At 41.0% G+C, this 16,022-nt stretch overlaps 1 protein-coding gene across 3 annotated transcripts in view; it reads left to right on the top strand.

Moving 5' to 3' along the window:
* The window catches only part of LOC124720218 (L-galactose dehydrogenase-like), a 79,533-nt gene that overhangs the window by 15,244 nt on the left and 48,267 nt on the right, over positions 1–16,022 (top strand). For all 3 annotated transcript variants that reach the window (XM_047245539.1, XM_047245541.1, XM_047245540.1), the window contains one exon: positions 14,664–14,826. In XM_047245539.1, the coding sequence (XP_047101495.1) occupies positions 14,693–14,826 (134 nt within the window). In that variant the 5' untranslated portion in view covers positions 14,664–14,692. The remainder of the gene's footprint in view (positions 1–14,663; positions 14,827–16,022) is intronic.

The raw sequence follows: 16,022 nt of genomic DNA, 5'->3' as shown, positions 1-16,022 counted from the left end.
ACACTTATGACCTATTACAACAGTTAATGATACTCGTCATCATCATTTTCATTTCATTAAGGACATTCTGGTCGGTAGGTTCAGCAACTGATGTTGTTGTTGTTGTTGTTGTGGTTGTGGTTGTGGTCTTCAGTCCAGAGACTGGTTTAATGCAGCTCTACATGCTACTCTATCCTGTCCAAGCTTCTTCATCTCCCATTACATAAAGCGACCTACATCCTTCTGAATCTGCTTACTGTATTCATCTCTTGGTCTCCCTCTACGATTTTTACCCTCCACGCTACCCTCCAATACTAAACTGGTGATCCCTTGATGCCTCAGAACATGTCCTACCAACCAATCATTTCTGCTAGTCAAGTTGTGCCACAAATTTCTCTTCTCCCCAGTTCTATTCAGCACCTCCTCATTAGTTATGTGATCTACCCATCTAATCTTCAGCATTCTTCTGTAGCACCACATTTCAAAAGCTTCTATTCTCTTCTTGTCTAAATGGTTTATCATCCATGTCTCGCTTCCATACATGGTTACACTACACACAAATACTTTCAGAAATGACTTCCTGACACTTAAATACTCGATGTTAGCAAATTTCTCTTCTTTAGAAACGCTTTCCTTGCCATTGCCAGTCTACATTTTATATCCTCTCTACTTCGACCATCACTTATTTTGTTCCCCAAATAGCAAAACTCCTTTACTACTGTAAGTGTCTCCTCAGCATCACCCGACTTAATTCGACTACATTCTATTATCCTCGTTTTGCTTTTGTTGATGTTCATCTTCTACCTTCCTTTCAAGACACTGTCAATTCTGTTCAACTGCTCTTCCAGGTCTTTTACTGTCACTGACAGAAGTACAATGTCATTGGCAAACCTCAAAGTTTTTATTTCTTCTCCATGGATTGTAATTCCTACTCCAAATTTTTGTTTCCTTTACTGCTTGCTCAATATACAGATTGACTAACATTGGGGATAGGCAACAACACTATCTCACTCCCTTCCCAACCACTGCTTCCCTTTCGTGCCCCTCGACTCTTATAACGCCATCTGGTTTCTGTACAAATTGTAAATAGCCTTTTGCTCCCTGTATTTGACCCCTGCCACCTTCAGAATTTGAAAGAGAGTATTCGAGTCTACATTGTCAAAAACTTTCTCTAAGTCTACAAATGCTAGAAACTTAGGTTTTGCCTTTTCTTAATCTATCTTCTAAGATAAGTCGTAGGGTCAGTATTGCCTTATGTGTTCCAACATTCCTACAGAATCCAAACTGATCTTTCCCGAGGTCGGCTTCCACCAGTTTTTCCATTCATCTGTAAAGAATTCGCATTAGTATTTTGCAGCCGTGACTTATTAAACTGATAGTTTGGTAATTTTCAAAAGTAATCATACATTGTGAGACGAGACAGTCAGTTCCTTCATGGAAAAATGTTTGCAGTTGCCTACATAACAATGACTGTACCCAGGTGTGCATCTCTTCATCTGAAGCAAACCAACGGCCATGAATGTCTTTCTTTAGGGCTCCAAAAATATGGAAACCGCATGGGGACAGATCAGGACTGTACAGATGATGTGTTAGGGCTTTCTAGCATTTCTTCTGCAGTTGTTGTTGTTGTTGTTGTCTTCAGTCCTTAGACTGGTTTGATGCAGCTCTCCATGCTACTCTAACCTGTGCAAGTTTCATCATCTCCCAGTACCTCCTGCAACCCACATCCTTCTGAATCTGCTTAGTGTATTCATCTCTTGGTCTCCCTCTACGATTTTTACCCTCCACGCTGCCCTCCAATGCTAAATTTGTGATCCCTTGATGCCTCAGAACATGTCCTACCAACCGGCCCCTTCTTCTTGTCAAGTTGTGCCACAAACTCCTCTTCTTCCCTATTCTATTCAGGACCTCCTCATTACTTATGTGATCTACCCATCTAATCTTCAGCGTTCTTCTGTAGCACCACATTTCGAAAGCTTCTATTCTCTTCTTGTCCAAACTAGTTATCGTCCACGTTTCACTTCAATACATGGCTACACTCCATACAAATACTTTCAGTAACCACTTCCTGACACTTAAATCTATACTCAATGTTAACAAATTCCTCTTCTTCAGAAACGCTTTCCTTGCCATTGCCAGTTTACATTTTATATCCTCTCTACTTTCACCATCTTGAGTTATTTTGCTCCCCAAATAGCAAAACTCCTTTACTACTTTAAGTGTCTCATTTCCTAATCTAATTCCCTCAGCATCACCCGACTTAATTCGACTACATTCCATTATCCTCGTTTTGCTTTTGTTGATGTTCATTTTATATCCTCCTTTCAAGACACTGTCCATTCTGTTCAGCTGTTCTTCCAAGTCCTTTGCTGTCTCTGGCAGAATTACAATGTCATCGGCGAACCTCAACGTTTTTATTTCTTCTCCGTGGATTTTAATTCCTACTCCGAATTTTTCTTTTGTTTCCTTTACTGCTTGCTCAATATACAGATTGAATAACATTGGGGATAGGCTACAACCCTGTCTCACTCCCTTCCCAACCACTGCTTCCCTTTCATGCCCCTCGACTCTTGTGACTGCCATCTGCTTTCTGTACAAATTGTAAATAGCCTTTCACTCCCTGTATTTTACCCCTGCCATCTTTAGAATTTGAAAGAAAGTATTCCAATCAACATTGTCAAAAGCTTTCTCTAAGTCTACAAATGCTAGAAATGTAGGTTTGCCTTTCCTTAATCTTTCTTCTGAGATCAGTATTTCCTCACGTATTCCAACATATCTACGGAATCCAAACTGATCTTCCCTGAGGTTGGCTTCTACCAGCTTTTCCATTCGTCTATAAAGAATTCGCGTTAGTATTTTGCAGCTGTGACTTATTAAACTGATAGTTCGGTAATTTTCACATCTGTCAACACCTGCTTTCTTTGGGATTGGAATTATTACATTCTTCTTGAAGTCTGAGGGTATTTCGCCTGTCTCGTACATCTTGCTCACAAGATGGTAGAGTTTTGTCATGACTGGCTCTCCCAAGGCGTTCATTATTAAGCATATTTGGGATGCATTGCAACGTGCTGTTCAGAGGAGATCTCCACACCCTTATACTCTTACGGATTTATGAACAGCCCTGTAGGATTCATGGTGTCAGTTCCCTCCAGCACTACTTCAGACACTAAGTCGAGTCCATGCCACGTTGTGTGCAACACTTCTGCATGTTCATGGGGACCCTACATGATATTAGGCAGGTGTGCCAGTTTCTTTGGCTCTTCGGTGTATAAAGGTTGAAAATCTGACAAAATTGAAGACTTTTTGAAATAGTAATACAAATATTGCTTTTAGAATGTCAAATAATGCAAAAACAACACAAATAGGTATAAATTAACAAAGATAGAGAACAAGCGTGAATGTTCGGGACTGCATAAGCTTTCATGCCACGACTGTGATACAAAATATGTACTCCAGACTTGTAGAACATTTAATAATATAATTTAAAGAATATCCTTACCCAGGTAATAACACAGCTATAGGCATGGGCGTACCCAGTGAGGGGCAGTTCCCCCCCCTTTAGAATATATTTGCAGTTTTTCACTAGTTTACTGTTTTATTTAATAAGAAAGGAGGATATAAGATGAACACCAACAAAAGCAAAACAAGGATAATGGAATGTAGTCGAATTAAATCGGATGATGCTGCCGGAATTAGAGTAGGAAATGCGATACTTAAAGTAGTAAAAGAGTTTTGCTATTTGGGGAGCAAAATAACTGATGATGGTCGAAGTAGAGAGGATATAAAATGTAGACTGGCAATGGCAAGGAAAGCATTTCTGAAGAAGAGAAATTTGTTAACATTGAGTAAACATTTAAGTGTCAGGAAGTCGTTTCTGAAAGTATTTGTATGGAGTGTAGCCATCTATGGAAGTGAAACGTGGACAATAAATAGTTTGGACAGGAAGAGAATAGAAGCTTTCAAAATGTGGTGCTACAGAAGAATGCTGAAGATTAGATGGGTAGATCACATAACTAATGAGGAGGTATTGAATAGAATTGGGTAGAAGAGGATTTTGTGGCACAACTTGACTAGAAGAAGTGATCGGTTGGTGGGACATGTTCTGAGACATCAAGGGATCACCAATTTAGTATTGGACGGCAGCGTGGAGGGTAAAAATTGTAGAGGGAGACCAAGAGATGAATACACTAAACAGATTCAGAAGGATGTAGGTTGCAGGAGGTACTGGGAGATGATGAAACTTGCACAGGATAGAATATCATGGAGAGCTGCATCAAACCAGTCTCAGGACTGAAGACCACAACAACAACAACAACAAAATGTTCATGTCTGGGGAGTTTGGTTTTTAAACTCAGAAGAGTTTGCAATTTGTGGAAGGGTTGCACTTCTGTCACGTTGAACGATTCGCTTCAGTCATCATTGATCTGGTTCTTGCAAGATCTTTTATCACTCATAGTGATGTCAGAGATTTACTGTTTTACCAGATTCCTGGTATACTACACTTGTGAAATGGTCATATGGGAAAATCCCCACTTTATCACTACCTCAGAGATGCTGTGTTTCATTGCTCATGTGCTGAGTATAATACCATGTTCAAAACCACTTAAACCTTGATAACCTGCCGTTGTAGAAGCAGTAACCAATCTAACAACTGTGCCAGACACTTCTTGTCTTATATAGGCATTGCTGAACACAGCACCGTATTCTGCCTGTTTACATACATCTGTATTTATATATGCATCCCTATACCAGTTTCTTTGGTGCTTTAGTGTATTTCGCAATGGTAATCTTTCTTTTCTCTGTGGATCTAGAGTTTGTGAAGTGTTACTTTTCTTCATACTGTTGTCATACATATATGAAGTCGACTGATTTTTGGATCATATTCAGTATTATGAGCAATCCATCATAGAATGCCCAGTGTCCTCATTATCTCTGATTCCTCTTCAGATACAACAGCTCTTTAGGTGTGTTATGTTTGCTAGTTATTTATATATGTATTCTGTTGCTGTTTTTTATTTGCAAAGAAATGTGCTTTATACTGTGAATGATACTTAATGAGATTATTTCTTCTGCTTCCACGATAACTTCAGATCGCAAGACGGGAAATACAGTTCATAGTGCGGGCAGTAAAGTACTAAAGAAGCTTATAAAATTGTGTGATTGGGAAGCTAAGGCAGGAAATTCTAAATCTCTAATGAGGCAAAGTAGTCTGTGTGCTGCCAGTTATTCTGGCATGCTACAGAAATTCTAAAAGAGAGATTTTTCACTGGTAAATCTTGCCTGTGGATCTAGATCCTGGTGAAAAGATTCCGAGGTTGCTTTTCCTGCCACAACTGAATATTTGTGCAGCTGTTATCAGATGGTAGTTCACCAGAATGAAAAATGCTCCTATCACAGCACAAAAAAAAAGTGAATATGCCCTGGGCACAGTTAGGGATGTAAAAGAAAGGAACTAGCTCTTTGACTTGTCTGGCAGCTTCAAAGACAGTTGAATGAAAACATCTTGACATATTCGTTCTTTTTTACTTGTTAGTATTTGTACACATCATGTAACTTAATGCATCACGTGAGTTAAAGTAGCATCATACATGATGTTATGTCATATAACATGCCACTATATCATCCAACGTGGCATTTGTTCTGCCATGTAATATGATACAATGTCTCATTAACCAATGTTAACTCTACCATAATTTTGACACTAGACTGCCATAGCTTGGCATCTGATGTAGATTTTTGTTGACTTGGGCAGCAACTGATACGGTATAGAATTCATATTGACTTTCAAACCATGTTGCTTGAGTTGGGCGTCATTAGTCAGGATCCTCTGTGATTACGTACCTGGTGTATTGTTGAAGCTGTCCATTACACCCAACTGCTTCCTTAGAGCACGAGCCTCACCACTACATCAAGGTCATTGCCCGTGGGAGACATTTTTTGTTTCATTTTTTCCATATTTTCATTTTTTCTATTTTTAGAATTTTGTTTATTTTTTTAATTTTTTTGTTTTATAGCTACATATATTTTATTCGTGTATGCTTGAGACTGCATGTGGAATCATATGAAAGATAACCATAATTACTTAAGTACACAAAATAACAGCAAACATAAATACAATACTTGATGAAATATTAAATACTGTGCAAAGTATATGATGATAATATATGTAAATAGTTTCAATATAATAGAAGGAAACATTCCATGTGGGAAAAATTATATATAAAAACAAAGATGAGGTAACTTACCGAACGAAAGCGCTGGCAGGTCGATAGACACACAAACAAACACAAACATACACACAAGATTCAAGCTTTCGCAACAAACTGTTGCCTCATCAGGAAAGAGGGAAGGAGAGGGGAAGACGAAAGGAAGAGGGTTTTAAGGGAGAGGGTAAGGAGTCATTCCAATCCTGGGAGCGGAAAGACTTACCTTAGGGGGAAAAAAGGACAGGTATACACTCGCACACACGCACATATCCATCCACACATAGAGACACAAGCAGACATATTTAAAGACAAAGAGTTTGGGCAGAGATGTCGGTCGAGGGAGAAGTGTAGAGACAAAGAAGTTGTTGAAAGACAGGTAAGGTATGAGTGGCGGCAACTTGAAATTAGCGGAGATTGAGGCCTGGCGGATGACGAGAAGAGAGGATATACTGAAGGATCCTCTCTTCTCGTCATCCGCCAGGCCTCAATCTCCGCTAATTTCAAGTTGCCACCACTCATACCTTACCTGTCTTTCAACAACTTCTTTGCCTCTACACTTCTGCCTCGACTGACATCTCTGCCCAAACTCTTTGTCTTTAAATATGTCTGCTTGTGTCTGTATGTGTGGATGGATATGTGCGTGTGTGCGAGTGTATACCTGTCCTTTTTTCCCCCTAAGGTAAGTCTTTCCGCTCCCGGGATTGGAATTACTCCTTACCCTCTCCCTTAAAACCCACTTCCTTTCGTCTTCCCCTCTCCTTCCCTCTTTCCTGATGAGGCAACAGTTTGTTGTGAAAGCTTGAATTTTGTGTGTATGTTTGTGTTTGTTTGTGTGTCTATCGACCTGCCAGCGCTTTCGTTCGGTAAGTCACCTCATCTTTGTTTTTATATATAATTTTTCCCACGTGGAATGTTTCCTTCTATTATATTGATATCATTAATTTGAATCCAACAATTACGTTTGTTATTGTCACTGTTGCATTTCGAAATCTTTTCTGTCGTCTTATTTTCCTCTTTCTGTTTTTGCCGGTAGTTTCACTTTGTATTCACCTTCTCCTTTTTACCGTAATCTGCTATACTATTTTATCCCGCCTATATATATACTCAATAATACGCAACCCACTTCCAAACCATAACCAAAAAAATTTTTTTGCCGCTTTGAGCACTACCGCCGCTATAATATCCACCGTTTCTAGTTCACAAACAGCTCCTTTCACCTTTTAAACAACCATTTCAGCCAGTTCTAATAACTTTCGCTTTATTTCCATTTCCATTTTTCCCACATCACTTATAATTTTTAGCCGCTTCCCACAGGTTTTAACGTCATTATTTCTTCGTCAGACAATTGTTAGCCTCATTTTCATAATCTGCCACCACAATACCACTCCTTTTAATATACTACACGCAGTATTTTCGAAATTTTCCCGAATTTCTCCGTCCTTTAACGTGTTTTGGCGGCAACACAACCACCTAACCTTTATGCACATCGTTGTCTACCAACCCAAGTCCAACATAGCCCAGCTGTAACCAACACCTTTTCGCCTTTTTTCATTCCAGATCTCCAGTTACTTTCCGGTTCACCTTTATCTCTCCCCATATATTTTTATTTTCATTTTCATTTCACCTCATGTTACACTTTCCACCTTCTAATACCATGTCACCCTCACAACACCCCCACAACGACCCCATTAAGTTTTATTTACATTCCCTCCGCAAACATGCCTTCGCCCTAGCCAGATTACGCTCCCATATTCTATTTTCTCAGGCTTGTCTGACATTTGGCATCACCCCCAAAGGCCTCACACTTAAAGTTCCCATCTCTGGCTGCAACCCTTCCTTCCATCAGTCCCTATACCAGTTCCAAACTGAACAATCCATTGCCCTCACCCACCTAATCCTTCACCTACACATCAACTCAGCCAATGAACACACCCGTCAACTCCTATCCTTAATAAAAGTCCTTAATCTTTCCTCTCCCGCATCCACACCGGCTGTTCAGAGCATCCTCCTACAGGCCAACCGTAAATTAGAACAGCATGCCACCGTCCACCTCAAAAAACTATCCAATCTCCTGGTTTCCCACCTCCGGAAAGGCAACTCACTCACCCTTCACAACCTTTCCAGCAAACCTCAACCTCCTCTCATTGCACACAAACCCAGTCTCTCCCATCTACTCAATCTCCCACTTCCAGCTCCACTCCCTCCAAAACCTCAAAATTCCGATCAACACAATCTGGAACCACAACACCCTAATTCAGTAGTTAACCTTTCCTCCAAACCTCTCTCCCAATCCGAAACCTCTGTCCTATCCAAAGGCCTCACCTTCAGCCCCACTCCCAGATTCAACCAAACAGCCCTCGTCAAAGATTTACTGTCCTACACTCATACTCTCTGCTGGAAGTATCACTTTGCCACGAAGAAAAATGATCCTAATCCTACTCCTAATGATCCGACTCCCCAAGACACCATCAAAATTGAACCCTGCCTGGAACAGTTCCGTCCTCCGTCACAGCGGGACCCACCTCCTCTTCCTCAAAATCACCCTCTCCAAACCTTCCAGGAATTTCTGACTTCCAGCCTTGCATCTCAATCCTTCTTAAAAAACCTCAATCCTACACCCAACATCACCACTGCTGAAGCCCAGGCTATCCGTGATCTGAAGGCTGACCGATCCATTGTCATTCTTCCGGCGGACAAGGGTTCCACGACCGTGGTACTTGATCGTCGGGAGTATGTGGCTGAGGGACTGCGTCAGCTTTCAGACAACACCACATACAAAGTTTGCCAAGGTAACCCCATTCCCGATGTCCAGGCGGAGCTTCAAGGAATCCTCAGAACCTTAGGCCCCCTGCAAAAACTTTCACCTGATTCCATCAACCTCCTGACCCCACCGACACCCCGCACCCCTACCTTCTACCTTCTTCCTAAAATCCACAAACCCAATCATCCCGGTCGCCCCATTGTAGCTGGTTACCAAGCCCCCACAGAACGTATCTCTGCCTACGTAGATCAACACCTTCAACTCATTACATGCAGTCTCCCATCCTTCATCAAAGACACCAACCACTTCCTTGAACGCCTGGAATCCTTACCCAATCTGTTACCCCCGGAAACCATCCTTGTAACCATTGATGCCACGTCCTTATACACAAATATTCCGCACGTCCAGGGCCTCGCTGCGATGGAGCATTTCCTTTCTCGCCGATCACCTGCCACCCTACCTAAAACCTCTTTCCTCATTACCTTAGCCAGCTTCATCCTGACCCACAACTTCTTCACTTTTGAAGGCCAGACATACCAACAATTAAAGGGAACAGCCATGGGTACCAGGATGGCCCCCTCGTACGCCAACCTATTCATGGGTCACTTAGAGGAAGCCTTCTTGGTTACCCAAGTCTGCCAACCCAAAGTTTGGTACAGATTTATTGATGACATCTTCATGATCTGGACTCACAGTGAAGAAGAACTCCAGAATTTCCTCTCCAACCTCAATTCCTTTGGTTCCATCAGATTCACCTGGTCCTACTCCAAATCCCATGCCACTTTCCTTGACGTTGACCTCCACCTGTCCAATGGCCAACTTCACACGTCCGTCCACATCAAACCCACCAACAAGCAACAGTACCTCCATTATGACAGCTGCCACCCATTCCACATCAAACGGTCCCTTCCCTACAGCCTAGGTCTTCGTGGCAAACGAATCTGCTCCAGTCCGGAATCCCTGAATCATTACACCAACAACCTGACAACAGCTTTCGCATCCCGCAACTACCCTCCCGACCTGGTACAGAAGCAAATAACCAGAGCCACTTCCTCATCCCCTCAAACCCAGAATCCCCCACAGAAGAACCACAAAAGTGCCCCACTTGTGACAGGATACTTTCCGGGACTGGACCAGACTCTGAATGTGGCTCTCCAGCAGGGATACGACTTCCTCAAATCCTACCCTGAAATGAGATCCATCCTTCATGAAATCCTCCCCACTCCGCCAAGAGTGTCTTTCCGCCGTCCACCTAACCTTCGTAACCTGTTAGTTCATCCCTATGAAATCCCCAAACCACCTTCCCTACCCTCTGGCTCCTATCCTTGTAACCGCCCCCGATGCTAAACCTGTCCCATGCACCCTCCCACCACCACCTACTCCAGTCCTGTAATTCGGAAGGTCTACACGATCAAAGGCAGAGCCACGTGTGAAAGCACCCACGTGATTTACCAACTGACCTGCCTACACTGTGATGCATTCTATGTGGGAATGACCAGCAACAAACTGTCCATTCGCATGAATGGACACAGGCAGACAGTGTTTGTTGGTAATGAGGATCACCCTGTGGCTAAACATGCCTTGGTGCACAGCCAGCACATCTTGGCACAGTGTTACACCGTCTGGGTTATCTGGATACTTCCCACCAACACCAACCTATCCGAACTCCGGAGATGGGAACTTGCCCTTCAGTATATCCTCTCTTCTCGTCATCCGCCAGGCCTCAATCTCCGCTAATTTCAAGTTGCCGCCACTCATACCTTACCTGTCTTTCAACAACTTCTTTGCCTCTACACTTCTGCCTCGACTGACATCTCTGCCCAAACTCTTTGTCTTTAAATATGTCTGCTTGTGTCTCTATGTGTGGATGGATATGTGCGTGTGTGCGAGTGTATACCTGTCCTTTTTTCCCCCTAAGGTAAGTCTTCCCGCTCCCTGGATTGGAATGACTCCTTACCCTCTCCCTTAAAACCCACTTCCTTTCGTCTTCCCCTCTCCTTCCCTCTTTCCTGATGAGGCAACAGTTTGTTGCGAAAGCTTGAATCTTGTGTGTATGTTTGTGTTTGTTTGTGTGTCTATCGACCTGCCAGCGCTTTCGTTCGGTAAGTCACCTCATCTTTGTTTTTATATATGTAAATAGTTTACATTACATAGATAAACTTACTATATCACAAGCTGAATGATTTGCACAACAAATAATAAAGTATTGAAAATATCTCTTATTATTATCTCTTATTTGAAAACTCTTGTCATTGTTTATTTAATGTACGCAATTGTAAAAATTGAAAATTAAGAAACTGCTGCTAGAAAAACTCAAGTGAATAATTTTGGCACAAAATGTTACAACAGGCAGTCCGAATTAAGTATGACTGTGATTGGCTGAAATAAGCAGAACAACTGGGAAACACTGTATGCGTGATAAAATATTATCAACTTTTCTATCCTGTATGAAAATTGATGAACTTAAACTTGTTTTATCCAAACATAAATTTTCTACAAGACAGCATAGTAGTTTCAGAAGAAAATGTAGTAAAACATTTTCTGTTGGTTAGAAATCAGGTGACCACCTTTGTGACAACTATATTTATAGTAATTTTCAGGTTAATTTAATTCTCTGCGTGATCATTGATAAAACTTTAAATGCTCAGTCAAACAGTACATCATTTTGCACAAAAGATTATTGACTGTAACAACCAGTTTTTTTAATTATATTCAAATACAGTGCTTGAAATGAAACACATTTCTAGGAAACACAGTTTCATGTGCAAATCTGAATTATGACCGATTTTTGCAAATATTCTCGCAATTACCATAAGGATATGCAAATTTTTCATTATAATCTGTATTACTTTAAACCATCTCAACATGTGTGATTTGTGTAAAACCAGGTTTTCACATGCAACTTTACCACTATATACTGGAAGGAAAAATATTTTTAGAAAACAACATAACAACCGTTAATTACACACATTTGAATACCTTTCTAAAAGATTAGAACTGTTTTGCGCAAGCCTGAAATATAGAAGTGGTGCGTGTAAAAAAACCTCACAAAACACGTATTTTTTGCATGTAAAATTGAATGAAGCTAGATTTTTGAAAGTGAATTTTCAATTTTATCGTAAGAACCCATTTTTATTTATTTGAGTCACTTTAAACCATTTCCATTCATTTAGTTCACGTACAAATGAATTTTATGTCCTACATTTAGCTTAGTTTAAAACATTGTATGTCGACAACAGATAAATATTATCAGATAAAAAAACTGCATTGCAAAGTTTGAACCAATTCGTACAAGTTTAAAGTACAGAAGCGACGTATGAAGCAAGATTTTTCAAAAGGTTAAAACTTAACTTAAACCAAGAAGGTCGGATACACATGGCCCTCAGTCTTGCTCGAGTCTGGAGTTGTCTAAGGGTGACTGTTTTTGCGTGTAAAATCCAAACAAGGATGGCTGTTTTTGGATGTAAAATCCGAATGATACATGTCGCACATACATTTGGTTGCATTAGCTGAGCATTAATTTTGCCCAATTACAAACTTTTGCAAAAGGAATTAACTGATTCACACAATTTGCCTTGCTTAATACAATGTAACATAGCTACAGAAAGACAGATTTTCGAGTGGCTGTGAAAATGGCCACTGATCGGCACTAGACCAAAAACTTTTTATCCCATGTTTCTAGTTCAAATAGGAACTGATCACCAAGCCCCCCCCCCTCCAAACTGTGTATCTGTGTGCAGTCTTTTCATACATGTTTGTTGTAGTGCCTCTGTGCTGTAACAATTGTAGATAGCTACATCATGTGCGAAAAGTCTGAGCTTACTATTAATGTTGTCTGCAAGGTCATTAAATACAACATGAACAGCAACAGATCCAAGCCATCTCCCTGAGGCACACATGAAGAAGTTACTTTTACATCTGTCAGTGACTCTACATTCAAGGTAACATGCTGTGTCCTCGCTGCCAGTAAGTCCTCAATCCAGTCACAAATTTCGTTCAACACTCCACATGGAAATGAGCGTTTGGCGTCATTGGCCGGGAGGCCCCTTACGGGGCAGGTCCGGCCGCCTTGGTGCAGGTCTTGTTACATTCGATGCCACATTGGGTGACCTGTGGATGGGGATGAGATGATGATGAAGACAACACCCAATCACTGAGCGGAGAAAATCCCCGACCCAGCTGGGAATCGAACCCGGGCCCCTTTGGACGGCAGTATAACAGGTTGGTGCAGATAAAAGTAGCCTGTGTGAGTATAAAGGAAAATCAGTGAAATCACAGAAACAGAGAGCTGAAATTGACCTATTTATTTACAGTGAAAAATACATTTATAGAAGATGTTGAAAGTGATCCCTGCAACATCAGTACACAGTTGTGCATTGTCAACATCAGTACACAGTTGTGCATGTCGTAACCTATTGAGATGCACTGACGTAAAGCTCAGATATAGATGGCAGCAACTTCATGGCGGATGCTGTCTTTCAGTTCCTGTGTAGTGTGTGGATTTGTTTCATAGACCTTGCTCTTCAAGTGTCCCCATAGAAAAAAATCACATGTTGTTAGATCCAGCGAATGTGGTGGACATAAATGTTTGCTGGCAATTTGTTCATCAGTGAAGGCATCATGGACTTGTTCCAGGGATACCTTAGACATATGTCCTGTTGCCCCATCTTGCTGGAAGAAGCAGTATTGTCTTTCATATTCAGAGAGTTGAACACAAAATGTATCAAAAATTGCCATACGTGCAACTGTATTGAGGGCACTGTCAAAAAATATTGGTCCAATGATGCACGTTCCCATTACACTGCACCAAATGCCGATTTTTTTCATTGTGGAGTGGTTGCTGGCAAACAGTGTTAGGGTTCTCTGTTGCTCAGTACCTCATGTTCTGCAATTTCACATGACCGGAAAGATGAAACCGTCCTTCATCACATTGTGATATGCCTGTTGGGCCAGTTTACATGTTCACTCCTTTTGGCCCTGCATAATTCTTTGAAGAATGTCTGCAGTAACTTCTGGTGTATGAACTGAAGGAATTCTGTGTCGTTTTACATTTTTCACCGCTCTTTGCTGGTAGTGCTCTATCCAGATATTTGACCCCGAAAATTTCATGAGTTTCCTTGACTGAACCTGTTTTTACATATGAAACCACAATTTCGATTCTTTCTTCTATTGAGAAAGTCATTTTGAGGACTGGAAAGAAAAACTTCAAACTTCACTGATGAAAGAAACTAAAACGCTTACAGAAGAATGCTAACAATCAGTTATTGCATAAAACTGTCTACTCATTTCAGAAGTTGAAGTACTGCATTTGCATTCAAAGGAGGGAGCAGGCTACTTTTAACTGCTCCATTCTGTACTTTTGTTAGTAAACATTGATATGATAGTGACTTAAATGCTCTTTGGAAGTCTAGAAATACTGCATCCACCTGACAGCCACAATGTGCAGCTTGCAGGGTGTCATGTGAGAGGCCATTGCAGTGTCTGGCCCTGAAAAGCTCTGTGCCGATTGAAAAAGGTTATACCACCCTGCCAGTGTTCTATCAACTCCACACAAAACAGAGAAGGAAACACATTTGTTTGAATGTATTGAAATATTGCTAATGTAAATACATTGAAATGTAAAATTGTTCTTTTTTACCTTACATCGCTCAAGCATATAAAGAAGCTGTATTTGCCATCAGTATCTGCAACCATCCCGTCTCCATTCTCTGTTGCAGAAACACCAGAGCACAAGACTCTGTGAGAAATGCTGCCCCCAACTTACGTTCCGGGTTTCCACGACGAGGAGGCCGTGAGGGCGATGCGGTACAATGACCTCGGCACGACGGGCCTCAAGGTGTCCCACCTGGGGCTGGGTGGCGGCCCACTGGGGATATATGGGTGAGTGGTGCTTATGAAGTGTGATTTGTTGTGCAGGAGATGACAAAATTTACTATGAAATTTATTTATATAACTAATAACAAAAATTTTCATTATTTTGCCAATATTGATGTGATACAGTTACACAGTATTCAAAATGGCAAAGAGCAGCAATCGGTCGTTGTTTCTGTTGTAGCTTTATTAGAGCAGATCCAGATTTCGGCTGGTAACTAGCCATTATAAATTCAGTATTTTGGAGTTGTTATATTTGCCTAGATATGTTTACACCCCATAACTAATCATTATCAATCCAGTATTTTGTAGTTGTTACATGTAACCTGTTTTACAGGCGTATATGTACTAGGTATGTAGTACTATTGTCGGGTAAATGGGTGAGTTTGTGTAAGGACGGACTTGCGACGTTTACCGTGTACTCTACACAACAGGAAAGGTCGCATTGGACAATGCTGCTTTGGAGGATGAACACGATATGAGAATATATCTGTGTCTCAAAAACTATTTGCCTAAATATTATGAAAAGGGAAGAAGGGAAAGTGGATTCAGTTACTCACAACCCAGGTTATGAAGCAACAGGGAAAGGTAAACAGGGAGGGTAGCAAGGATGGAGGCATGGTTGTCAGAGGGAAGCCAAAGATATTCTACTGTAAGTACTGTGCCAGCTTCAAACCAAAGAGGATGCATACAGAAGTAAAGAGGTATATAGTATAAAGATAAACACAACTATGTAGGATGAAATTCACGCATCTTTTCATCCTACATAGTTGTGTTTATCTTTATACTATATACCTCTTTACTTCTGTATGCATCCTCTTTGGTTTGAAGCTAGCACAGTACTTACAGTAGAATATCTTTGGCTTCCCTCTGACAACCATGCCTCCATCCTTGCTACCCTCCCTGTTTACCTTTCCCTGTTGCTTCATAACCTGGGTTGTGAGTAACTGAATCCACTTTCCCTTCTTCCCTTTTTTTCCCCTCTCTCCTGCCTGATGAAGGAACAATGTTCCGAAAGCTAGGAATGTAAATTTTCAGTTCTGTTTTATGTGTATCTATCGGCTGTACTGAGCTGAGGTAAGTACTGGCCAGCCCCTCTATTTCTTTGTTAGTATTTGTTTCACATCTTATATGAGATTTTCCATTAATCATTTAAATATTATGAAATACACATTTGAAACCGTCTTTTGAAGCCCATCATGTTA

This window comes from Schistocerca piceifrons, chromosome 11 (genome assembly GCF_021461385.2).
Source record: "Schistocerca piceifrons isolate TAMUIC-IGC-003096 chromosome 11, iqSchPice1.1, whole genome shotgun sequence".
In the NCBI taxonomy this organism is placed as follows: domain Eukaryota; kingdom Metazoa; phylum Arthropoda; class Insecta; order Orthoptera; family Acrididae; genus Schistocerca; species Schistocerca piceifrons.
Note: the sequence above shows the minus strand (reverse complement) of the source record. Positions and strands in the feature narration are given on the sequence as shown.